The 27403-nt window shown below is 36.8% G+C and overlaps 1 protein-coding gene across 1 annotated transcript in view; it reads right to left on the reverse strand.

Moving 5' to 3' along the window:
- The window catches only part of USH2A (Usher syndrome 2A (autosomal recessive, mild)), a 393962-nt gene that overhangs the window by 358997 nt on the left and 7562 nt on the right, over positions 1-27403 (reverse strand). Inside the window, exon 2 of the mRNA XM_009994736.1 lies at positions 26974-27139. Within this exon, the coding sequence (XP_009993038.1) occupies positions 26974-27139 (166 nt within the window). The remainder of the gene's footprint in view (positions 1-26973; positions 27140-27403) is intronic.

A 27403-nucleotide genomic window follows, 5' to 3' on the forward strand; every position in this document is an offset into this window, starting at 1 on the left:
CGGGCACATGTTACAGCTGTCAGAGCTCTTCTCATACAGATCAGCTCATCCAGGCCTCAAGGAGCTATGTAGCATACACAGGATAACCAAACACAGTGTGTTTCAGGCAGGCCTCTAACACCCCTCCAAAATGCCTCCCTAACCCAGGCATGTTTCTTTCTACAGGGGCTGAAGGGAACAGTAAAGAAACTGGCTATATCTGCTTTACACCCAGTGGGTAATTCCCTTACATCAAGGGAACCCTTGGCTAAGACACTCAGCCAGGACCCCAGGGTACTGTTTTATGCAAGCGTTCCCTTCCCTGCCAATTCATTTTAAATTTGAGATAACGTTCATCGAAATACTTTATGGCATTCTCCCAGCTCTGCAAAGTCACAAGATGCTGAGCTTGTACAAAGTACTTTTTCACATTAAAAATCCTCATGTTTAGGTTTCATAAAATTAGAAAGTAATAATAATACATGAAGGCCCTTACGTTTTATGAAATTCAATATTCATTTTAAAAAACACAGGCATGTAGAAAATGAAAACTAGAAGCATCATGGCTATAGTTATCTTCCCATTAATGAAGTTAATTGTAGAAACTAACTTCCACTTATTCAAAACTTTTGAAATCTTTTCAATTGTTCGCTGACTAAAAACTAGTTTATATCAGAATTTTATTTTATTTTCCAAAATCAAAATGACTTAATTTTAGCAATATTTACCTTCTATTAGACTTATTTCACATGAAAACTTGTTAGCCTTCAGATTTTGAACAATCTTTTTCTTGCTGCTAATTTACAGGGAATTATTTCCATTTTGTAGATATGGATGCCTGGTGAATTGTTTCTATAAAGGCCAAATAAAATAGAGTACTTTCGTCTGTCTTAATACTCATGCTAATCAAAACAAAATAAACCTGGAACAATTACTTCCATAAGAACAATATGTAAGGGCAAACAGAGGGTTTACAAGCCAGAATAATTTGTTGCAAGGAAGAAAGCCAGAATGTGAAAAAATATCAGCTTGAAAAACACAATGTAAGCACTCAAAAAGCTATTCCACTAATAAAGTCTTTCAAATTACAGACCAAGATAAACGGACACAATTATCTACAAATCTGAGCTCAGATGATCAGCAACAGTGCCTCTGGCAATATGAGTCTATCAGTATTTTAAGAAAGAAAATATGAAATGAGATGGAGATTTTGTTTGCCTTTTTTATTTTTATATATATATATTTAGTTAGGCTTCAAATAAAATTCACAGATGAATTTTTCTCATTAAACTGAACTTTCAAACATACACATGCATGCTGAGCTTTATTGCCATTTCCAGATTCAGTCAATATTTCCCAAATTTAGACAGAAATATTTATTGCCCTTCCAGTGATGGAAATTTGAAGCCTATTATCATAATTACTAAGCCTTGAGATTTGTTCAAAAAGTTATTGCATATGAGTTTCACCACTCAAAATACATCTCTCCATTTTAAATTATCTTTTGTGTTGACACATCAATGACCTAAATACAACAGTTTTTTATTTAATTTTAATTCAAAGCCCTCTAAACATCTGATGCCCTATTTTCAGGAGCCTAAGTATATGTGTATATGGTGGTTACATTGTATTTTTTTTCTGCATCACATTTTTTACAGCCTGTTACTGTCATTTGGTGTTTGACTGTTATCATCATAAAAGATACAGGCTTTTCTACTTTGTTATTTGTAGCATTATCTCATGTTTTACAACATCTTTGCACAACATGCCCGCACATGAAATATAACTAGTGAAAAGTTCTCAGTGGTATTAATGCATAAAAAAGAATGTGGTTCCATCTCTACTGTCTTTACCCAGCCAAAAGCTGATGAACAGCCAATTTTCCTTTATCACATTAGCACAGCCATGAGGGAAACACATTTGTTCTAGTCAGCTACACTAAAGATACTATTACCAATCTAACATATACATGTTTTATATCAGCAGTATTCTCAGAGTATGAGGGAGCCAACAATATATTAACACTAGCATGACAGTTTATTTAAGAAAAGAAAATTGTCTCTGTAGAGGGACAGAAGTTAGAAATGTATGGCTAAAGCTCAGTGTCACTGGTCTAATAAAGGTAATAATTCTTAAGCTTTCTTTATAGCAGGTAACACTCCTGTGGCAGCTCTGTCATATCATTCAAATAAAAATGTTGTCTTTTACAAGTTTAAGAGTACCTTTATTTTCAGTCAGATATGAAGCATGTTTCCGCTTTCCTGTTTTCACTGTAAAACATTTGTAAGTGGAATTCAGAAATGGGCTCACTCACCACCACCAGCTCCTTGTAATCTTACTGTCTTAGCCACAGCTTCTACAGGACCCAATTCTGCCTCCCCCAGTAGTAAGCAGAGAACTCAGCTCATGCACCCCCTACTAAAATCAGTGGGACTATTTATTTATTCAAGAGTGACAGAATCAGGCCGTAAATGACCAGGTATTTTTACTTGTTGAAAATAGGTGATTAACAACAATTTTAGATCTTCCTCCCCCCTCCCCCACCACCAATCTCTTTGTATTAAATAGGATTTAGAATAGTTGGGTTTAATATAGCACATCCCCAAGGTAGCCCTAAGCACTTTACAATGCTGAATTGGATATCAGTCGTGCAGTGACTGTGTAAGGCAAAGGCAGCAGTCATTATGCATTTGGCAGTAGCTCAATGTAACGATCCCCCTGCTGGTTATTAAAGGGGGCATGAATATCTGACATGGGAGGAAAATGTAGGAGGGAAACCATGTGTGGTATAAAAAAATCCCAGTGGCTCTCCGCTGTGGGAGGAGAGGACTGTCTCAAAGTTTGGTGTCAGTTTAGACAAAGCTAAATAAGAAGGAAGGCTGGCTCTGAATCAGCTGTTTGATGTGGTTATTTAAGGTCTCCTGACCGTTAGCATTAAATTGCATACAATTCCACAGAAATAAAAAATGAATTTCACTCCTGACTAGGACAACAGGATTACTCCCCTGTTGTCTTTATGAATAAAGTTCTATAGGAATTTGCCCCAGGAGAGTAACAGGAGATGGGCAGGAAAGGCTGGACTCGTGGTTGTGCAGAGCACAGGACCAGAAGCCTGGGACATCAGCACTCTAATCCCAGCTCTGAAGCCATGTCTCCCTCCCATGCTTCCCCATCTGTCAAATACTTAGCAAATCACCTCACAGGGAGGTGGCAAGGATTAGTTACTAAGATAAATTCACTCTGCAACTACATTAGCCTCTGCCAATGCAGAGCCTAATACCACTTCCAAGCAATGGAAAATCCATTTGATGATGAACTGAGATGGTGAAAGATATCCACAGTCTTTTCTCTAATAGCATTCTTGCTATGATCTAGAAGAGTTTCCAAGAGGAGAGGTGCTGAGCCAAGGAGATGATACACAAGCTCCTCCAGTGCATCCTGAATGAAACTCTTACATTCCTACACCACAAGCAAATTGCCCATCAGAGCCAGCAATACCAAATCCAATCACTTCCTACCTAGGAAAAACTCCCCACCCTATGGGTCATGGTACTACAGAATGAAGAAGGACACACTGAAGGATATGCTACTGTTTATAAAATGAGATACGGACAGACAAGGCATTACAACTGTTTATTTTCTCACCTAAAGATCTGTGCTACTCAGACTCTACCCATGAATACATAACAATGAAATTAAACATGAATCTTGCCACTTGGTTTGGATCAGGCAGAGCTGCCATGTAAACAAATGCCACTGGGTTCATGTGTTAACTGTTAACAGAAACTTCCACTACATTGCAGTAATCTGTGTGGCATAAAAAGAAACATCACAACCAAATACTGCCCTTCAGAGCAGTTGTACTGGCTGAGACTAAGGGCCTAACTATGGCAAAAAGCAGAAGCAGGAGAGCACATAGGAGTGTGGTAAGGACATCCGATACTACTCCTGAGTACTCTTTGAACCTCAAACCACAGGCAGCTCAGAGACTTCATCAGCCAGCCATGGTTTCTACATATTTCGAACCTTTCCATGGATTTCTTTTGCATGATTTTGTATAACTGCTTCTTGAATGCAAAACTTTGTGCTTCTCCCAAAGGCACCCACTGTATATAGATTGATTCAAGGATACTATGTTTTTTTCTTTCTCTATTTTTTTAAGCCTTGAACTGTAGTGTTATCTACAGGTATAATGAATAAAGGTACAAAAAAATGCATAAATAAATAACAGGTACAAACAAACAGTGTAATAGGCATGACAAAAATATTTAGTATTTCAATAAATATTATCAATATACTTTTCAAAAAAAGCCTGACAGTGCTTTTTATTAACATAGCAACAAAACATATTTTGGGTATCAAGTAAAAGACAGTTACATTGATTCCCTTTCTTTGAGCTACGATGGCTCTTTCCAAGCCAAAGCCAATTTGGAAGACTTCTGAGATCCAATCTACAAAGTTTTGGCTTTCATGTAATAACACACACATACATGTGTGATATCTGGCACATTTAAGTAACATAACCTTTCTTCACACACATATATACATATATATTATATACATATATAATATATATACATATATATTCCTGGTACATATATATAAAGGCAACCGGGACACTTTTAGTCTCTTCCACATAGAACTGAATTGCATCATTTCAGCCAAAATAAATGCAGTTAAGCAAGTTCTTTTTCAGTGGATACTATGATCTTTAGGCATCAGTACAATTTTTCCATTAAAAATAAGTCCTAATACTAATACTGCCCACATACCTTGTGCAAGATTATTTCTAATAAAAAAGATAACATGGAAAAGAATCCTTCATGTTCCAATAAAAATAATAAAGAATACTATATATACCATAGCAGAGTTCAAGATCAAAACTCCAGAGATCAAAACTCCACTGCCCTAAATGAAATACAATCAACAGATGCAGTAGTCTTTTTCTCAAATGTTTAAGATTTTGCAGTTACTATATGTTTCAAAGACTTAACTGTTTTTTAGTAAGTACAATCTTTCTCTTTAGTTTATTTTTCCTATCCCAATATTTAATGGCACAGGAAAGATTTATTAAAATATTACAGATCAATTAAGGAGAGTTATTTCAAGACAACATTAATCTCTTCTACTGGTTAAATATACATGCTTTTCACTATTATTCATCACAGCTTCTAGTAACCATAAAATATAATTTAATCTTAAATTTTCTTTTCATCATCTATTGCTCTAATAATTAGATCACAGTGTCTGGCGAAACAGATGAAGAAACCAGATGGATTTCTTCCCAGATTTGCGGGCCATAAATGAGGAGTTCCACAACAGTGAGAACTCTGGCATCAAAAATGAAAGAAAAAATTTTCCAGTCGTTCAAGCCAAATGATACCAACCCTGGCCTATTTAGTTACCCCGCCAACCTACTGATGGCAAACACTTCCAACTGTAACCTCAGCTCTTAAGACTATTTTTACTATCAAAGAAAGTCTCAGATGGCAGAGGCAGGAATGACTGACGTATAAAACCACAAGGAGCAAAAATTAAACTTCAGATAAATACTAAGAAATGGAATACATTCCTGTACATGTCATGGACACTAGTGTTTTCAAACAATATGAAAAAGAAGCAGTTCAAGGATCTATGTTATTTACCATGCAGTAAAAACATTCTTCCAAGTATTAGGTATCTGCAAACTAAAATTCAAAACAAAACACACAGCTAGTTTTTAAGTTACTGATCCAAATTTAGCCAGTTGCAAATGCAAGCCAAATTTAAAAATTAAATACAAACTAAAATATAAAGCCTGTTTTTCAAATATAAGAAAACAAGCACATTCTCCTCTAAATAACTGAACAGAAAATAAACTGTAAGAAAACTCAAGTCTGTATTAGTTTATTATTTAAATAAGCTCTGTTTGCACAGCAAGGAGTTTCTCAGGATTACAGAATGTTAGGGGTGGGAAGTAACCTCAAAAGATCATCTACTCCAACCCATATGCTACAGCAGGATCCCCTGGAGTAGGATATAAATAATTTTATTATAAAGAAGGTGATACACCAAAAAAAAAAAAAAAAAAAAAAAGTGCTTTACGAAGAGCAATTAGATAGCTATACTATTTACCTGTAAAGCATTAAAAAAAAAAAACCCTCTATATTTTCCAGATCAGAAACTTGGCAGAAATTACCTCCCTCCCCCCTCCTTAGTTGCTATAAAGGCTAAAACAACTCCAGAATCAATAAAGTTACACAGACTTTACAGAGATGCAGATGAAAGTTAGCATAAATCATTTGCTTAATCATTCAGAAATACTGACGAATCAGAGACTACGTGAAATCAGAAGTTGCAACTCATCCAGCTCAAAAATTACTGTGTAGCTTACTGCTACAATTGCTTACCATCACTTAATTCAGTATGGTTCTTACCGAAGTTGGCACCTAAAGCCACTTTGTTATCTGTTATAATTACCAAATTCAGAAAATCTCCTTTTTTTTCCCCTTCTTCTAAATGTATTGCATATTTGTGGCATCAGGAACTTTTTCAATGAGCTCACTCTATAGAAACAGACTGTGTATTCACACATTTTTTTCCCAAGGTGAGAAAACAGATTAAGGTTATGACCAAAATGACAGGCCTGTGGCTTCCTTGAATACTTTAATAGAGTCAACAAATCAACAGTGGTCACTGATGACAACAGATGAGGGAAGACAATAGACAGAAGGAGGCAAATTAGTGATGTTGCTATAATAGTCTAATCAGAAACTTGAGCATAAAAATCTTTTTCACCTCTAATCTGTCTAAATATGCTCTTTTTGCCTGCTCATATAAAGATATACAGCATATTCTGCCACTGGGGAACATGGGTTCTACTTACCAAAAGCAGGTGTGAAACAGAAGCATGGCAGTTAATATGAGAAATAGTAAAGGGGTTTTGCATATTAAAGAGATGAGAAGCACACAGGTATGTATTCTGGCATTTTCTTGCATAATTACAAATCTTGCTGAAGCTGCAGTTACAAAGACTTCCAGACAGCTTTCATACTTTGTTAGTGAATTTCTGTAAAGGTCAGTAATACAGGCTTAAAAAAACAAAATGGTCAAATGAAATTTTTGTGGAAAAAATAGGGTGAAACTATTTGCATGAATACGAGTTTACTTTCAGCTGTGATTTCAGGAGAGGTAGTGATCAAAAACCACAATACTGTATTTTACATAGATTTTAAAAACTGGGCACCTATGTGCCTCTAAATTGATGCAGCAGTAACAGCTGATGATTTTCTCTCAGCATCTTTCATCAATGACTAAATTGTAGAATTTATGCATCTAGAAAATCCATCTGAAAGGCTCCTTTCCTAACCCCCATTTCTACCTTCTTCTTCTTATTTTGCATTATTCTACTAGCTTAAAAAAACAAACAAACAAACAACAAAAAAAACCAAAAGAGCACAAAAAAAACCCAAACCCAAACCAGAAACAAACATACAAACAAAAACACAGAAAAAATGCAGTGGATAGAGGAGGGAGCTGATTCCATTCTCCCAATAACTGCTTTCTCACAAACATTAATACAAAACAGGAAACAAACTGTTTATCCCAAAATTCCTCTACTCCTCCCAAAACTTCAGGTAATCTTCTTTTACAGCCATCCTATGAGTGCTTTAGAAAATAAAGACATGCAGTAGTTTCCACAGCTTAACCTCTGCAGATGCATCAAGATTCCACATCACGCTCAACTACCTCCTAACTCCACGTTACTCCCAGGCATGGATGCACAGTCTGCTCATACAGTCTTATATTGTATATCTCTCCTTACAACATACCACATGCAGCCTAATCCAAATTTAAAACCTTAGCTGAATTGGTAATTCAAGAATAACCACTGTCATACATTTTTTAGTGTATACTTTGGCAGTGATGGCATTATTGCTAGGCACGTTTGGGTAGTGGTCTTACATCAAAATCCCCTGTGCTCTTTTTATTTTTCCCCTTCTCAGAGAGAAAGCTTACAGACCTTAAAAAGAGTTCACTTTCAGTTTTCTGTTCTTTCAATTTTATTTTTTTTATTTGGAATGAAAATTGAGACAACAGTGGGAATTTGGCATATACAAAGCTTGGCGAGAGATAATGAATTTATGTGGCAAATGTATGAGAACAAGAATATGTCGGGAGGAATTTGTCCAGGATCTTGTTATCAAACAGACCAGAAATGATGCTAATAACCATGTTAATAGGGAGAGGGGGTGTGGGGGGGAGGGAGTGGGATGGAAATTAAAGAATAATATCCTGGATGACAAGCCAGCTCATATAATTTATGTGCATAACACTTGGCAGACAAATGGCACCTCCTAGCTTGCTACTGCTTGAGCTAGAACGCTGTCTCAATTTCAAATGCATTTCTTTCTTACTGAGTAAAGGAGTAATACCTTACATAGTCATTACTTTTACTTAAAACATCATAGTGTTTTTAGATTGTTTGCCTGTTATCTTATAGCAGATGCAAAAGGTACACGTATAATAAAACTCACTTTACCTGCCATTATTAAATTACTTCATTCACATATCCGAATCCTGTATTTCCATATTCAAATCCTATACTACTTTCACATGGCAAACAACAAACTATTTTACCTACAAGAGCACTGCACCACTGAGCAAATACAAACTTCCTACTCACACCCCTCTGTATTTCAAGCCTTTGAAGCAACCTAGCTGCAAGCTTAAAGGAAAAGAGCACAAGATGACAGAGGCAAGCTGCAACCCTGGCATCTGTGTAGGTTTCAATATGATGCTTTTCACACATCTTTGGTTCTCAGGCCACAGAGCATTCATTATACAGGAAGAAAACAAAGAGGGCTTGAGGCCATTCATTGCAACCACTGACTTAAGGAACAGCAGGGTCAGGGGCTTTATTATGATGCTTTTAAAAAAATAAAGTGAGTATCTTAGCATTCATGGTTAGGGGAGATGCCTTTACTTCCAACCATTCTGTAATTTTTAGAGGGAAGCAATGCCTACATAATCTAGGCTGAGATTCGTTATCTAACCATAGCCAAAAATATAAAGTCATCTCTGCCCTCTCACCACAGCGTGCCAGTCTAGCTAAAATATGCAATTACAAATTATTTAACTTACTAAGTATTTTAATCTTATTTCATTCATATCAGAATTCAAGGATGCTGCGTTTCTATTTTCACTGAGAAAAGGAAGTAAAAATCCCACAATGTCCCTTTTATCACCTCCTTAAGTACTACAGGAAAATTACCATCAGCCTTTAAAAACAGGAACTGAAGTTGTGAGTGAGTAGAAATTTTATACACACAAGCTATTTGACATTAAATAACTGATTTTTTTTCTTCAAAATCAGGATGATGCTTTAAGCTGACTAGAAGCTTGCATGGGAAAATCGTCTGAAATGATTCAGAAGTTCAATTCTTCTTCAGTATGCTCCAAATGAAGTTTCAATATATCCACGTTCACCATAACCAGGAACAACTAACCAAACCAGTGAATTATTTTAACTATTTTAGGACCGTTACAGAACAAGACCTGGAAAGATGCCTTTCTTTACAAGACTGACAGGGGACGCACACACATGTCAGTATTTGATAACACCATGCCCAATCCTCTGCAGAGTTCAGAGGGTTTTAACTTTCACTAGTGTAACGAGGTAAGAACACCTCTGTTGAATATATCTTCCTGCAGGCCAGCAAAATGGTATAATACCAGAAAAACATTCAAAAAGGAATAATGCTTTTTCATCTTTGGTTTTATCATCTACTTTTTTATTTTGCTCTTGTTCTTAGACTTTGACAGACAGTTTTCCATGGGTTCCTGATAAAAAAAAAATAATTCTCAATTAGATGGCTTTTAAAATTTAAACTGCTTTAATGGCAAAAAACCACTATTTTTTAAATACTGAAATTGATTCATCACAACATTCTGTCCAGAGATAACATGTGGACTGACTAGTACTTCAGCTGTGAATTTATTTAAATTTAGACCTACACATGCAGTATTAGGAAGGCAAAAGCAGGATATGAAATAAACATAAGGCATCAACTCTAAGCTCACTGTCAAGAATATACCAAGGCTTCTAACCACAGAGTTCAGCTGAAGGTAACTATCTGTCAAATGTAATCTGTGCAAGTGAATATGCTTAAGCTGGTGCTATGAATCAACCAAAATTGCTTTGGTCTTATTGACATTCAATTGCAAGAAGTTGCAGCTCATCCAGTCCAATAGACATCTGACAACACTGAGAGTGCATCAGTGACAGAAAGCTTTAAATATAGATGCAACTATCATCAGAATATACATGGAAATAAACTTTACAATACCTCATACCATCTCCAGAAACTGGTCAGTCAGTCATCAGCTGGATGCTGTAAGACCACATGGTTACCCTCACTGCCTGCTACCAATTTCTGCAGCTAACCTATCACTGGGACTTAGAAAAAGAGAGGGAATAGAAATTGACTGACAGAAAAAATCCACTCTATCTTTCATCACTGTCCCATTAAACCTCTCTCTGAAATTCACTTTTGCCATTATCATCTTTGTTTAACTTTTAAACATAAAGTGCCAGTGCTTTAGTTAAGGGCCAGATCTTCAGCTACTATAAACTGCCTTCAGCTTCAGCAATTAAGTGCTGAGGGCACTTTAGTTAAGCTACTATAAACTGCCTTCAGCTTCAGCAATTCCATTTTATATCTGCCAAAACTCAGACCTCAAATATGTTAAATATACTTTCTTCCTCACATCTGCTCTTTACACCTTGAAACAAGATCTCTGATGACATGTGTGTATGTAGGATGTTGGACAATGAAGCATCTTGCACACCAGATCCCAAAAGATCCAATTTGTGCCCTAACTGAACACAGAGCATAGGAACACCACTTACAACCACCTATGCACTTGTTGGACCTTTCTTTCTCAGAGACCCTACCTTTCCCAGAGATAGATACTCCAATGCAGCACAGTGTCTTTTTCTAAAATTTTCATATAGCTTCACTGTCTTTATGGGTTGTTACATCAACCCACTAGTTTGCCCTCCCCAGCTCCTGCTGCCTCATTCCTTCCCCTACCATATAATGAAAAGAAATCATCCCAGAGCCACAAAAAAAAAATAAATAAAGTTGGGGAAGAGGAGCTGTATCAACTACTTGGTTTGCAACCATGTTTAAGGAGATGGACAGTTTAAATATTTTGGGGGACAGAGGAAAAGAGAGACTCATACCCACATTGTGAATGCTCTAAACAGTTATATCCATGCTCTGAGAAATCCAACATACAAAAAAACAGACTGAGGAAGAAATCTCATCAGGGGACCACAGTGACAGACCTTTCTTAAAATAAAAGGGCTGGAGAGGATAAAGGGACATGGTAAAGAACAGTGAAGGGAAAGGAAAAACATAGGGTCAGGAGGGGCAAGTTGTCTCTTTGCCTTTCCTTCTTCTGCCTCAGGCCCGTATCGGCCTTTCCTTTTCTTGACTTAACTGGGATGAATTTTAATCGTGGCCTCTCTACGTGTTTTATACACTATGTACTCCCTACTTGTGTGGAGTGGATTTCCCATTCATCACAGGATTGCAGGGAAAAAAATCCCAGGAGCATTTTTTCTTTTTTTCAAAGTTAGCTTTGCTAAAATCAATAACTTTAGGGCTGCTTCCTCTGTCTAGCATATACCCCACAACCATTTAAAACGTCATGATTTTATGATCATTTGATTTTGTTTCTTATCTCCATATATATTTGCAACCTTTCCACGATAACAGTGACAATATTCTATACTGTTTCAATACCAGTATAAAGGCAACAACCTTACAGCAACAGTGGAAACGTGCTCTCACTTGTAGTTTGAACAAAGTCAATAACCTAACTGATCTCTAACAATCTCTCTTCCTACTGTCTCCTCCTCAATACCCTAGTGTTCTTCAAATCAAAGTTCTGGTTTTCTTAGGGACTTGTTTTATGTCTTACATGTTTGTAGCTCAGGCTTTTTTTCTGACCGTCTGCAAGTTTAGGGCACAGCCAAGAATCACAAGTACATTAAATCATCTTTACCTTCTATGCAAACCATTAAACTTAGTTTGAACTGAAGAAAGACACACACACACAGAAAAAAAAAAAAAGGAAGGTGGGGAAGCAGGGGTGTTTCCTATTGCAGATTGAGTATCATCCCTTAGCAATATTCTTACATCTCTTCCAGCTTATATTAGCTCTCCCTTCCCTAAAACTGTGTATCTTGGCATTTTAAATCCCCCTTCATTTTCCTGGTTGTCTCTCTTATTCCAACAATATCTTTCTTATCCTTGAAAACATGTCACTCCAATTCAACAGTCTTATTACATATGCTTCCAGCATTTGTATAAAGGATATTTTGCTTTTCTCTTTGCCCCACTTTTCTTTTTCACTATCTCCTACAATGCTAATCTCCTCTAAAAGGGAAATAGGTTTCCTACAATCTAAGTCTTTCTTTTTGTGCATAGTTCCTCTAATTCAGCCAGAATTCCCCAAAGAACAACATAATTTATTTATTTTTTTTTAAATGGGGGGAGGAGAAGAAGGGGAAGAAAAAGATGGAACCCTGGAGTGCTCCTGAAGCAAATAACTCTCAGTTCAAGAACAAGCCATGTATTAATACAAATTTGACCCCAAAGAGTGAAATCAGAAAACAACTGGAAATCAGGCTGATCCACAAGGTGGTTTACAGGCTTAAGACAAACTAACCGCTATTTCATTAACAAAGCCTTCAAAATGTGAAACTGCAGGCAACAGTAAGCAGAAGGATTCAAAATAAGGATCATGTATGCAATGAATTTTTTTGGACAAGGGTAATTTTAGTACTGTGCTAGAAACAGAGCGATATAACCCCATTGTCAATTATCTGATAAACAAGGCCAAAGACAAAGAAAGATCAATGCAAAGAAAGACAGCTTTTGAAATAGTCCGCATTTTTAAAGACTTAGCATTTAAATAAGTGAAGATCATTTTCAAATAAACAGTTGAATCGGAGATTAGTGATCCTTCTGCCACAGGGTATGCATTCCAATTATGGATTGGCAATTTTCATTTAATTTTTTGTTGGTGAGTACTTCACCAGTCCTTCAGTAGTTTGAAGTAATATTAAAATGCTTAACTACAGCTCTGCCACTTTCTACCCCAGCCAACACTGTACCAATGTAAAATATTCTATACTGCCTGTGCAAGTAAAGCTTTATCAATCTGTTACTGATGTCTCAGGACAGAAAGAACATCTCTGGGCTAGGAAATGGCAGAGATAAACCCAGAGCTCAAAACTGCACATACAAATTCTGTTAAAAATTAAAGTAATTAACAAATAAGTTTTAACTACTATTTTAACCATCGGTCAATCTCTGTTCTTTTTACATGGAAAGGTTTAACAAGTGACTCTTGTGTTGCAAATGAGTTCCAAACAATAAAACAGTAAGAGGATCATAGTCATCAGATCTGAAAATGCATGGAGAAAAACTGCTTTTTTGCTGCATAATGGCTCTATTTGTCACAGAACAAATCAGACCCAAGATCTGATGATCACTATAGTAACATGAAAGGAGACAAGTATTAAGGATTCAACAAGCTGCTTTTTAGCAGCTACAAGACTTACATAAAATAGACTTGCCAAAATTAATTGAAACAAAAGGTCTGAAAGTACATTTTAGACAATCTCATAACAATGCATATTTTCTTTCTGCCCCCTCCACTTAAAATACAGCACAACCACTGATTCTGAATTTTCCTGAACTACTTGTAATCATGTAAATTAGAGATGAATGTAGATGTCAAATGAAACATCCCTTCTGAATAGTCTCTGTGCTTCACTAGTCAAAGAATAAGCAGATACCCACACAAATGAAGGAAGCTATTACTAATGTACAATTATTAACCCTGTGTTACACTATCAGCTGCAGATTAAATTCCAGTCTTTTGAATTGATTATATGTGAAGAATTGTGCATAACTTTGCTCTGGTACAGAGACTTGTAAGTCATTCTCAAGTTTAATGCAAGAATACATTGGTTCTACAAGAGCTGAACAGCTCTGCTGGGACTAGAAGGTTGAAAATCCATCCCTGTCTTTTTTTTGTGATGATTTACATAAAAAGAAAGCAATTATTCTTGCCCTCTGAATGCCTCACCACAAAAGTTCCATGTATCCAGTTAAGGGATTTTTGCAAATAAAGTCTCATCTTTTCTTTCAAGGCTTAGTTTCTCTTCATGATCAAGGATCCACAAAATTCTGCCTTTGATTCCTTTCATTCCTTTCATATTCCTCCCAACAATCTTACTTCAGGCTCTTCCTTCCCCCTCTGTGCCCTGCTTTCTTCCTTCCATCACTTAACTCCTTTGGAACAGGTCATTCAACTTTTCCTTTGTGTTGTAACTCTCCAACACTCATATTGATGACAATTCACTGTAAGCTTCAATTTTAATTTTTTAATAACTGCATTTCTCCAGTTACTAAGCATCTTACCAACAAAGCTTCGCAGTAGATCCAGGCTGTGCTGTTAACTGAACATAGACCAAACCTAACTATGGAGGGCTGTGTTTTGGTAGCTTATTGTTGGTAGCTTATTTTTAGAAAATCTAAAGGAAAAAGTTTACACAGCAGCTCCCTCAACCACATTTTGTTGGAGACAGGCTAGGATCAGCCCAGCGGATGCTGCTCAGAAAGTTCACAGTGGTTTCCTGTGCACTTTAGCATACAGACCTCCAGTTAAGGCATGGAAAGGCCAGGGAGATTACTGATCAACAGCAAACATGAGGATGCCAATAAACACAATTTAAGGAAAAGGATAATAGCCCTTCAAATATAATATAATGCACTTAATAGTCCAGCAGAAGAGTGGTAATCCAGTTTACTTACCTGTTACATACCTAATACATACATACATACATAGCACATACTTCTGTTACACACCTGGAGTATGTGTCCAGTTCCAAAGCCCTCAACACAAGAGGGACATGGGCCTGTTGAAACAAGTCCCAGAGAAAGGCCAGAAAAATTATTAAGAGGGCTGGAGCACCTCTCCTACAAGGATAGGCTGAGAGAGCTGGTATTGTTCAGCCCAGAGAGGAAAAGGCTCTGGAGAGACCTCATAGAAGCCTTCCAGTACCAGAAGAGCCTACAGGAAAGCTGGGGAGGTTCTGTTTATAAGGGTGTGTAGAGATAGGATGAGGGGCAATGGTCTGAAACTAGAGTAGGGTAGATTAGATTAGACATCAGGAAGAAGTTCTTTACAATGAGGGTGGTGAAGCACTGGAACACGTTGCCCAGAGAGGTGGTGGAGACCTCATCCCTGGCAACATTAAAGGTCAGGCTTCAGGAGGCTCTGAGCAACCTGGTCTAGTTAAAAAGGTCTCTCAGCACTGGATGGGGTGGCTGGACTAGAGGACTTTTAAAGGTGCCTTCCAACCCCACACATTGTATAATTCTATGGTAATTACCTGCCTTACAAGCAAGAGGTACATGCAAAAGTAAGTAGTAACTGGAAGAGACACTATCTACTATCAAGACCCAAGCAGGCCCCCTAGAGAAGGTCAGAGAGACTTATACTGTTGACTAGTCCTGACTGCAAAAACCACAAAAATCTCATCAAGCTAGGAAGAGAAAGGCATACACCTCTGAGCACTGAGGAAGAACCTTCAGGGTATTTCAGTGGAAGCAAACAGAGGCTTACAGTCCTGAAATGTCAGATCAGAAGGAATATTGAGAGAATAACCTATGCTGCCACTGCATATAACATGCTGATTTGCCAACAAGTGCAACAGCCTTTAACCTCACAAGATACATAGGCCATCTACAATCAGTCAATAGCAATGGTACACCTAAATAACACCAGAAAGGAGAGAGGAGATGTTCAAGATAAAAATATTTTGGCTTTAATTCAGGAGGCAGAAGATCAAAGCCAGTGCTATTCTTTAAAATGTTGCCTATATCACAGAGGGTCAGACAAGTAAGGTTGCATGGTTCTGCCCACAACTGAGCAAGCAGTGTTTAGAAAAAAAAGATTTAGGTCAATTTGGAATTGAAGGTCTTTTCTGGAATAGATAGAATTGAAGTAAGGTAAGTTTCTGACATGCAAAAAGGGCCAGCATATTGTTTATCAAACTAGGAAACAACCACGTTTAGGGTAAAAAGAACTAAAAGTATCTAAGAAAAAGTCCTAACTAAGCATGTATACTTTAATGAAAGTTCACATTTTGACAAGGCAAATGAGCAAACTGTATTAAAACATACTACAGAAGCTGGTATTCCAGTCTGTTTGTTAAAAGAAAGAACAGCACCTTCAGATTCAATGGGAGATCAGAAATACAGCAGAGACAGATCAAAGGACAACGCAGAAATTAAAATTATAGACATGACGCGTGACCAGGTCTGGAAGCAATTGTTCTGATAATCCATCAAATCAAGTCTACACAGCGTGAACTGGTTGGAAAAGCACATGGATAAATATTGTATGCTGGAAAATGTAGTGTGGCTTTTATAGAAGGAAATCAAGATCCAACTATGTTCAATGAAGTAGTTAAGATGCACGTGGATAAAGAAGAACTGACCAATATAATGCACTGGCTTTCCAGAAAGGTTTCAAACTCTGTAGAGATTAAATGGCCATATTTCACACAGAGAACAGTTTATCACTAGATAATTCCAACAATCTCTGCTATTTAACATTTTGCATATGCTTGAAAATACTGCTTAGAGAGATAAAAAAGGAGGTGGCTAATACACGCAGCCGGTAAAGGTCAGTATTTACCTCAAAGTTACAAAAGCATCTCAAAATTGTATAGGAACAGGCAATAAAGTAGTAGACTAAATTTGTTAACCACATGGTAGTAGATGTGAGAAATATATTCTTAACTATGTAAACATAACATTAAGTTCTGAATCATCACTGCTCAGAAAAAAGTGGTCTTGGCATTACTATAGATAGCCATTCTCTAATGAGCAAAACACTCAATGACAAAGAGAAAAACCATTTCTTATTGGGATAGAAACTGGGAAAAAACCCGCAAAACTTCATTGTTTAGAAATGTATGGTTCAAAGTATCTGGAATAACAAGTTGTGACCCTTGCTTTCCCAAAATGACAATAATATAGCCACAAAAATTTCAGAAAAGATCAGTGAGGATGACCAAACTGCAGAATGGCTTAAATGTAAGGAGAGATCTGGCTCATAGGACATGAAATTGGCAAAAATAAATTAGTGGACGGCAGATTTAAAATAAAGAACAATTTCATACAACCATAATTGCATACGAGGAACTCACTGCCACAAGATACTAGCAATACTAAAATATAAATTAGAAAAAAGAACTTGATCATTAAGCTAAAAATATGTCAGTCACTGGCTATGCAATACAGTCCAGCTTAAGTCCTTTTAAAACCACTGGTTGACAGAAAACAGGTCAGTGATCTATCTAAAAGAAAGCTGCTCCTGTTCGCTGCTCCTCTTTCACACTCGGAGCATCTCAACACACTGTCAAACCAACACAGCAGTTCTTACACAATGCAAAAAATACAGCATTAATGAGCTGAGGTACTGGAATTAGATACATGGACAGGAGGAGTTATTCCCCCTCTTCAGACCCAGAACTTACTACTTTCCAAGCTAACAAGTGGTTCAGTGTCAGGAAATATTCTTTGCTTCCATGAAAACAAATGATACATGGAAAGACTTAGCAGAAGATTCCTCCTGTGGACTGGCAACAGCAAATATAGATTTTGCATTGTATGGGATCTACATGTGAAATTTATGTTACCTTCCATTTTCTGCATGCACAGGTGATAATGCAAACTGTATGTGAGAGTTGCATAAAATAATAAAATTTCATCTTTCATATCTTGATCAGAACTCTGACTTCAGACTCTGTCTTTAAGCTACAAAAAACTGAACCAAACATAGTAATTACTTTTTAAAAAAATAACCAGGAGAAGCAGAAGTTGCTCTATTTAGTTGTACTCATTAAGTTTTTAGATTCTTACAAAAAAGTTTCTTGTATCTTGTGAAAACATCTACTTGGCAACTGGCAAAGCTTAAAGAGGGAAGGACAATGGCTCAGTATCTGTGATCCATCTTTACCAGCAAAGAGGTTCAAACTGGTTGCCAGTTTCTGCTTGCACACTGTGCGTGACAAGAACTACCTGCTGGAGGACCTTCTGCCTACATTGCAAATGGTCTGCTCTAAATGGTGATATGTCAGTGTAGTTTCAGGTTTGGTGTCCCCAGAAAGGAATCAAATTTAAGCGTATCGGTAGTGCTCTTCAGTAACACCAGACTTCTAATACACAGGAGGCAAACTCTTTGCATACACAAAACTGATAATGTAGATGTACCCTGTGAGTGTCATCATAATGTTTTACACCAACAGCCATAACAAGTACACATAGATAGTTCCAGTCCTTCAAATTTGCTCCCTACACAACTCAAGAACACACAAACAGAAGAGCAGCCATACAGCTCCAGAAGCATACCTGAAGTTACACCAAACAATACATATCTGGGAACCCACTTATAAGTGGTGTACACAAACTTGTATTTAAGACATTAATTCAGAATCAAGGGTTATCTAGTTTAAACAACGTTCCTTTGCTTATGTTTCTCCCAGTAAGATTCCAGATTTCTAGCAATCTGAAAACAGTTGATTCCAATGAACACAGTTTAATTCAGTATACTTAGGAAGAAGACTGAAAGTTATTTTCTAACTAAACAAAAACCCACACACCCCCAAAATTCTAGAGTAGCACAGATCACTATTCATCTCTACTACACTTATTTGTATCTAAAAAATAATAAAAATAAATAAACAAATAAATAGGCAAATAATGCACCAGATACCAAAAATACAAAGTTAAGAACTGGGGGACATCTAAAGATTTGACATGAGGGGGAAAATTAAGGCAAATTATACTTAGCATAGTGTTTCCACCATTAAAAACACAATTAATTGGCTGCCACGTACTTTTGTATAAGGAAACAAACCACTAGTAAAACAAATTGAAACTTGGATGTCAAATCTCTCCTGAAACTCTCCAGACATATCAGGCACAGCTTCTGCAAACCATAGAATACTGAGTTCTTCCAGCCCTGGTCATACAAAGGATTAATTCCATTCCTATGGCATATAGTAGAGAATCTGGGCAGACTTCAGTGGAATTCACATTTGCGATTGAACAAACATGCAATATTTCCAGAACTGTAGTCAAGATGGCATTGACGATACCTGTATTTTTGGCATTTACTGAAATTAAAATCTTGGCCCAGGTGAAGTTCCTCATCTTGTGTTCCGAGGCAGCTGTTAGACCGTAAATCTAAATCTGCAAATACACAAGAACTTGCCTAAACTCATATTCAGGAAAGAAAGAACTTTAAGTGAAGGGAAGATAGAGGTATCTAGGGAATATTCTAGTTTTCCAAGGACCTTAAGTTACAACAAAGAGCTTCCAAATAAACCTAGAAAATAAGTCAAACTTCCTAGAAGAGGAGGACTCCTGGATGCAGCACATAAAGTTACAAATAACAAAGAACCCCAAGACTGCAAGTTCAGCAGCAGTATTAGAGGGGCCTGCAACAGCAGCAGAATAAATGATGAACCAGTTGCCAAGAGAGCTATGCTCATTTCTTCTGTGATCAGTTATCTAAACAGACACTCAAATACATTGTACAGACTGTAACGTGGTTTATTTCTGCTGTCTGTTGAGAACATAGCACCAACCACATGGAGAGATTGAATCCTCCAAAATATTTTCAACACACAACTGCAACTAATAGACAAGATGCTCTAATAGGTAGAATTCATGCAAACTCTCCCCTCCCTTCTTGGGACTGACAAACTACTCTTAATAGATAGCAAGTGATGACTTCAAACATGCTTTCTCACACCCTTGCTAAACTTAGGTAATGCACAATTTTAAAAAAACCCTCCTATTTTGTAATACATACCCAGACTGCATAGAGTAAATGTTTTCCTCACTGCTTTTAAGTCTCAGGGTCTTTGCTTTTAATATAAATTTTTAAGTATTCAAAAATTTGTGCAAAAAAAATAAAAGGATTTCACAAATTGGAAAAGACAAGTTTTCTCTTGATAGTCAAACAGTTATGATGTAAAGCGGTCTCATTAAATCATAAGTACTTTAACCTTTTCTTGAAAGAACTGGAAGATTTAAAGATTTATAAAGAAATTTTGCCTAAACTAGGAAATGACTCATATTTGACATGTATTGAAATGATAATGCTGATTTCAATAGGCACTCTAAGAGCATTTTCTTCCCAGGAGAGTAATTCAGTCATGGTTACCTCTCTGCATTATATTTTAAACTTAACTTTCTAAAGCTTTTAACGTGCTATAGTCTGCCAAAACATGGCAGAATTACAGAGATATGAACAGGCAAAATAAAGACTAGCAAAAAGACTATTTTTATAATTGCAGACACTAAATATGAAACAAATACATCAATTTGACTTTCTCAAAGAATTTCCTGTTTCAGCAGCCTTGGCTGTATCTGAAAAATCATGTTTAAATTCCACTCTTCTTAATTGTTTAAATAAATTCTGAAGTATCAAAAGAAAAGTGAGAGACCCTTAACAGTGACACTGAAAGAGAAGGTACATAGAGGAGATGCTGTTACTACGTGGCACAAACCCGATACTGCTACTGCTATGCAGAGATGACACAGTCTTATTTATGCATTACTATGCTTTTGATTTTTTTATTTCTCTAAAAGTTATTTTTTTAAGATACAAGTTTTCCTGAGGTTTCACTTCAGTGCATATCAGATTCTTTCAAGTTAAGGTTATATAGCCTTTACTCCAATGTGTACCTTCAATCACAGGTATTGCTAATATATACCTAAAAGATACAGTGATAACTATCATTAAATTAGTATCAAACACAGAAAAGGACTCTAAAAATTTCAGAAGCCCGAAGGACTGGATCCTCACCAACTGAAATCAACTAGAATAGTGGCCGTAATTTAAAAGAAACAGGATCCACATTTAATGGCATTAAAACCCACAACAGGCAAAAAACTCTTTGAAGTTGCAAAACAAAAGGTAAGTTCCTTTACAAATCATACACAGTGGAAAATAAAGGAAGCTATCATTAGAGAAAAACATCATATTAATTGGAGAGCAGAAAAAAATTGTCAAAATTCATATTTGTTGCAAATCCACTTCAACTTAAGTTCAGTAAAACTTCTCAAGGATAACTTTTCTCAAATCTTTATTGGGTATAAAGAGCAAATAAAGGGATAGGCAACAGCTCTGTCAGCAATACACCACATGTTAAGAAGACTGCATGAACTATTAAAAAATATGAAATTACTCTTCAACTGATGCCATCTAGTCTCAAGTAACTTTTTCAACAGCCCATTCCAAGACTGTTAGTCCAACATCCTGCTGGCAAGAGTTGTTACAGTAGCATAGCAGGAAAAGGGCACGGGGAGCAGGGTGAAGGAATCAAAATTCCCAGTTCAACTTCGTAACAATTGGTTGAATTCAGCTGCTTTTTTGCCTCCCCGTGCCGCAGGATTACAAATAAGTTGCTTTAAGCAGTATCTATAGTCAACCCCCAACCTCCCCAAGCATTCCCTTTGACCCTAAAACTTCTTACGGGTTGTCACATCAATGCTAAACCGAACTCCAGATAGAGAAAATCTGACACTTTTACTTTGCCTGAGAATCAGTTTTCTCATCAAAAGTAGCTAAGAGGTTAGACAGTGATGAGCCATCTCTAGTAAATCCACACTGCATTTTATCCCTTTTCATTTTAGCTGTGCATCTTTATCTATTCCTTCAAAGATCTTCTCTAAATCCTCGTATGCCTCTGTGTCAACACAAATAGGTCTGCATTGCCAAGATCCTTTTTCCTTCCTTGTTGTACAGGCTCTGGCTGGGATTGAGTTAACTTTCTTCATGCTGTGTTCTGAATTGTGGCTAAAACACCAATCTTTTGGCTATTGCTGACAAGTGCTTGACCAGTATCAAGCCTCTCTTTTTCCACTCCCCCACTCATCCAACCTCAGCAGTAAGCTAGGGTGGAGCCAGTAAATTCCACACTGTGTAACCTCTTGCTTAGCAATTAAGGTAGAAGGACTTTGGGGAGACAGAGGTCTTACTCCTAAGGTGGCTGCTGCTTAGAGACTGGATGTTACCCAGCTTGTTTTTGCTCTGTGACTGTTCTCATTATCCTTATTGAAAACAGAAGCATAAATTTAGCTTGGAGACCTTACTCAAAACTTCTTTAATCTCAAGCACATAATCACTCTACAGAGATCTTGACTCTCACACCAAAAAAAACCCCAACAAACAACAAACAAAAAAACCCCACCCTTAAGAACTTGAATAACTTTTTACCACTTAACAATCCTTGCAAAATCTAATTGACCTTGACATCTTCATAGTTTTATTTCTATTCCTGCATAGCATTGGCTGTGAATTTGCTTCCCCATTCCCAGTGCTTGCAGATTCTGCCATCTCTAACTGCAAAGGTGCTTATTCACTCAGATAAGCCTGGCCACCACACCTCCAACTTTTACCTTTGTTAAGAGCATAGTTTCCTCTTAATTATATTATATTTATTTTTAATAACATCCAGGCCTTTTTTCTATTCAATCTCTGGGCTCTGCATTTCACCTTATTAAAGTAGTCCTATTTGTTTCTTCTCTCAAACTCAAAAGGGTACCTACAGAACCAAAGAACTCCTTACTCTTCTACTCTGTCTGAATCTAGTTATGAATACTCAACAGTATTTTTTATACATATGTCCCTAACAATGCCTTAACAAAACTGGTACCCAGACTTCTCCTTCAGTGATTAGTTGAAGCAGCCTTTCATGCAGAACACGGAGGAATGTTTGGGCCCTGCTCTAGTGAGTACAATTTTAAATTTCCCAGCTATAAACTGGAGAAATAAGTCTCTGCAGTGACACAGTTCTTAGTTGTGAATCTCTCTAATTAATTACACATCTAAACCCAAACCCAATGATTTAAATTCCTAGAGCAACTCAGTAGAATTCATTTACTAGCCTTCTCTTCCCCCAGAATTATTTTATTCCAAAGAAATTATTTTCAATCTGTGCAGTCCTTTTTTCTTTTCTTCCCTCTTATCATTTAATTACTATTTGGTGCTATTCCACCATTTAGCTTTCATTTTTATCAGTCATATGCTCCTAAACCTGAATCCCAAACATATCTGCTGTCCTACCATACTTCTGCTCTCTCTAAACTCAGTTTCACATCTGCAACCAGTACTTCACACTCCTCTATCACTGTGTCTGTTGCCTAGTATTTATGCACAAATGCATAGTTTTTCCTACTGACTACAGGAACTCCACCGTTTGCAGGCTTCCAGCTCCTACTGACTGCTTAGCTTTGCAGGAGTTTAGGCCATATCAGTATGCCATTAAGCATACCTGTGTTCAGAGATGGACTTGGACCCTAGCTACTTGGCAAAGCGATCTCTCTCATGGTCAGCTACATCACTCACACACTCTTCACAAACTACAACCAACCTACTAAAGTCTAAACACAAAAATTCACTAATCTGTCCTGAACACTTAACAAAACCAAATTCTAGACTCTCCCTTAGCTGTTATTTCTATCATCAACTTGCCCTGGAAAGCCCTGCACTTCAATCTCCAATTCTTTGGTTGCAGCCACCGGGTGTGCCAGCTAGTTCACCCCTGTCCTTTGTCCATTCATTGTCACAAACAAGATGGACATGTTTCCTGACAGCCAACCATAAGGATTGCTTTTTTTTTTTTTCTTTCAGGGGCAGACACTCCTGTACGGTAACTGTATTAGTAAGTGATAGCATGCAGTAAAAAACTTTTGTCCAGAATCAGACTCACCCCAAATTAGATATATCTGTAATTTGCTTTGTAACTATTTTGACCCACTGTTGTCACCTGTGTTTCTTACACAGACCTAAACCACCAGAGAATATAAGAGAAAAGCTACACTGTTAAAAAGTTTTGTAGTATCAAGGAAAACAAAGTCCAAGCATGCTTTAGCTACCAGAAAAGTCTTGCATACTGAAGTCCAGGAATATTAATTGCAGCACTTAATGCTTCTAACTTAAATTTTTGAGAAACCAAACCAACTGTCAATAGGCTACATGCCCATACCTCTGGCATAAATTTAAAACATTTTAATAATAAATAAGAGCTATTATCACGTACATCTTCAGTTATCACCAGTATGTGAATTGTATTACCTAAAAGTTGTAGAAGTACATAGTTTTAAAAAAAATTACCTGAATAGTTTGTGCCTACTCTGTTTCCTGCACAGAGAACATAATTTCCTTATGAGAAACTTTAACATAGCAGCATTATATCCCAACACTCTCCCTCTTAAACTCACAGATGAGATTTTAAGGGGTCCTGCAACTCCAAATGGCGATGCAGCTATTTGCTACTGGGTTTTTTTATTATTACACTTTCCACATATACAAGTCTTGTTACCTACATGAAAACATATTCCACTTTTTCAACTTTATGAGGAACAGTATTTAGTTACTCCATAAAAGAATGTTCATACACATTATTTTCTTTTAGTTCAAAAATGGTAGCAAGCAAACCATCAAACAAGTCTGGATAGATTATTTTTTACATCAGGACACGTCACCCAACTCTGGCTAGATCCCCAATAAAAAGAATGCCAAACAATGTTACAAATTCTGCAAAGTACCTAAGAAAGTGCTGAATCTAATATTAGTTAAACCTCATAGCTTGTGGCTAAACATCACAGGGGCGTATATGACATTTCACATCCAACAACAATTTCTTTTTTATTTCTGTAGAAGGAAGCTAGATAGCAACTTCACTAACAGCACCAGACCTACTTCAAAACGAGCACGGCTGTAGGATGACTGCAAACTTTCCTAATACTGTAGTCACAGAGCTCAGTGTTAGAGCTTGTATTTGCTAGAAGATAACGGTTATGCCTACAACAGAGACACAGAACTGAGATCACCAACCCTTTACAGGAATTAGAGGCAGTTTGGCCTCAAGACAACAGCATGGAAGTCTACATGGTTTGACTTGGGAAACAACAAAGTAGTAGTAGCTCATTATTGCACTCAGGCCCCTCTGCTGTCTGCCCCACGTAGCTCACACACAGCCCACAAAAGGGTGTCTCCACGCTGTCTCCACCCTGCAGTGCCCATACCTAACACATGGGCACTGCATGAGGAGAAGGCTGGTTAGTCAGAGAAGTCATACTTGTGGTAGGATCAGGTGAGTTGTACTTTAGGTGTAAACTCCAGGCTCTCCCATTACCTTTAACTAAAATTACTAATACTTATAAATCTATGTAATACTTTAACTTCAGAAGATCTTCATCAGCTTAAGAAAACACCTATATTCAAACACATATTATCACGTTGTTTAAAAATATATAGTAATCAAATACTATTATTGTCTGAAGACACTTCCACAAGACTTTTACTTTTGCATATTTTGATCTCCCTCATATTCTCATTTACCATTTATTACTCCATTTATAGAAAAAAGAATGCTTTTGGACAGCTGATCAAATAAAACAAAACAAAACAAAAAAACACCTCAAACAACTTTGACTAAAGTTTCATAGACAGACCTAGTGCTGAACAGATCATACCGCAGCCACTATCATCTTTAATAGGAGGTTGAATCCTACAATGCCACAAATCACAGAATGTAAGGTTCTACCCTGAGCTCAAAAGCTCTGGAGTCCCCTTAAAGGTCTACAAGCTACACTTCTTTACTCCTGCTACGTATTGAACAACTTTCCCCAAAGAAATAAAAAACCAAATTCCACAGAGTGCTTGAGGGTTCTCTGTAATACAATTTAAGGGATGTGTGTATGTTTAAATCCAGCCCTCTCACTCTTCACTTTGCTAGCCCAGGCTTTAGCAGTTTCTGAGGCTAGTACAAAATGTGGCTGACAGCAACAGCAGTAATATAGCACCCTTGGAGTATTTGAAGTGTAAAGTTCATTAGTTCTACCTTAAGGTCACTCTTTTAATCCAACAGCCAAAATCTTATTCACACTACCATGATGCTATCCTGGAAAAAAAGAAAACTGCAAAAAAAATCAAGACATCAGCTGACATACTACTTACAAGTGACAAGATCAGCACTAAAAATACAAATCACAGTCAATACCTTTTAGCAACTTTCAAGAAAGCAGCAAAACTATTCCTGATTGTGCCATAATCCAAGTGAAATTTAATAGAAGGAAATGAAGGAAGGAGAAGATAAACATTTCAATACCTGATAATTTTGTTTTATAATTATTAGTTGAACTTGGCTTACAAATAGTAATTACTAGAGTGTCTGTTGGGAATTACAAAACATGCAAATAACTTAATTTTAATTTCTTCTGTGTCTGTTTACTGATTTTTGTACATACAGTATACATTTTAACAAACTCAATTTTTATTTATCTTCAGTGGATATTTGTACAGTTATTACAAAGTTACATCAACAGAAGATTTTCAGAACACAAGGATTGTGTTTAAACAATTCTAAATCATATTTTTTAAATAAGAGGTAATAGCACTAACTTACTAGCTTGATTGAACCTATAGAAGCTCATACATTATCACTGTAGGAAGTTTTTAAAATTAAATGTGACACACCTCTGTAAGATAAGTACATTAGCACGTATGGATGAGAAAGACATTCTCTTTTTTAGGAAATAATCTCCGAGACCCAAGACTTATCTGAAGTGTTAGAAATAAGTAGCTTTTCTTCACTGCAAATACTTGTGTTCTTAAGATTGGGAATTTTCAGTTTTGTTTGTCCAGAAAAACAGGCACAGCATTTCCTTCCAGTGCTAAATTAGCAAATGCCTTCAAAATGAGCCCCCAAATTAAGATCCCCACCTACAAGACTCAAAAGTTACAATTTACATCCCCCAGTTTACGCTTTTATATTTATACAGTTATACCATTCTCACACAAATATCATATTTCAACAAATATTAAATGTTTTTTACTCACCTGCACACTAAGATGAATCCATTTATTCACAAGAATTCTCCCCAGTGTCATTACTTTTATTGGTGGCTGCAAACCATTTACTGTGCGATAATAAAACATGGTCTCTTTCTCAGAGATTGTGAGTTTGAACACAGTCTGCCCATCAATAGCCTTTTCTATCACACACCTTTGGAAATAACCAAGAAAAACAACATAAGGTCAGAGGCACACACATATACACATTCTTGCCAAGGTGCTATCCTGTAAAGTGATGCTAACCAGAATGTATTAAAATAAACGTTAAAAATACAGCTCTTGAAAATATGCTCAGTGTCAGTAAAAGTCACAGGATGTACTCCACGTAAAAGAACTTTAACAAAGATATTTAGCACATGCAACCCCAGTCCACTTGGGGGTGGAAGAGCTGTCCGCTTTGCATCCTGTCTTCTAG

The sequence above is a fragment of the Chaetura pelagica genome, unplaced genomic scaffold, assembly GCF_000747805.2.
Source record: "Chaetura pelagica isolate M959 unplaced genomic scaffold, ChaPel_1.0 scaffold2, whole genome shotgun sequence".
Lineage (NCBI taxonomy): Eukaryota > Metazoa > Chordata > Aves > Apodiformes > Apodidae > Chaetura > Chaetura pelagica.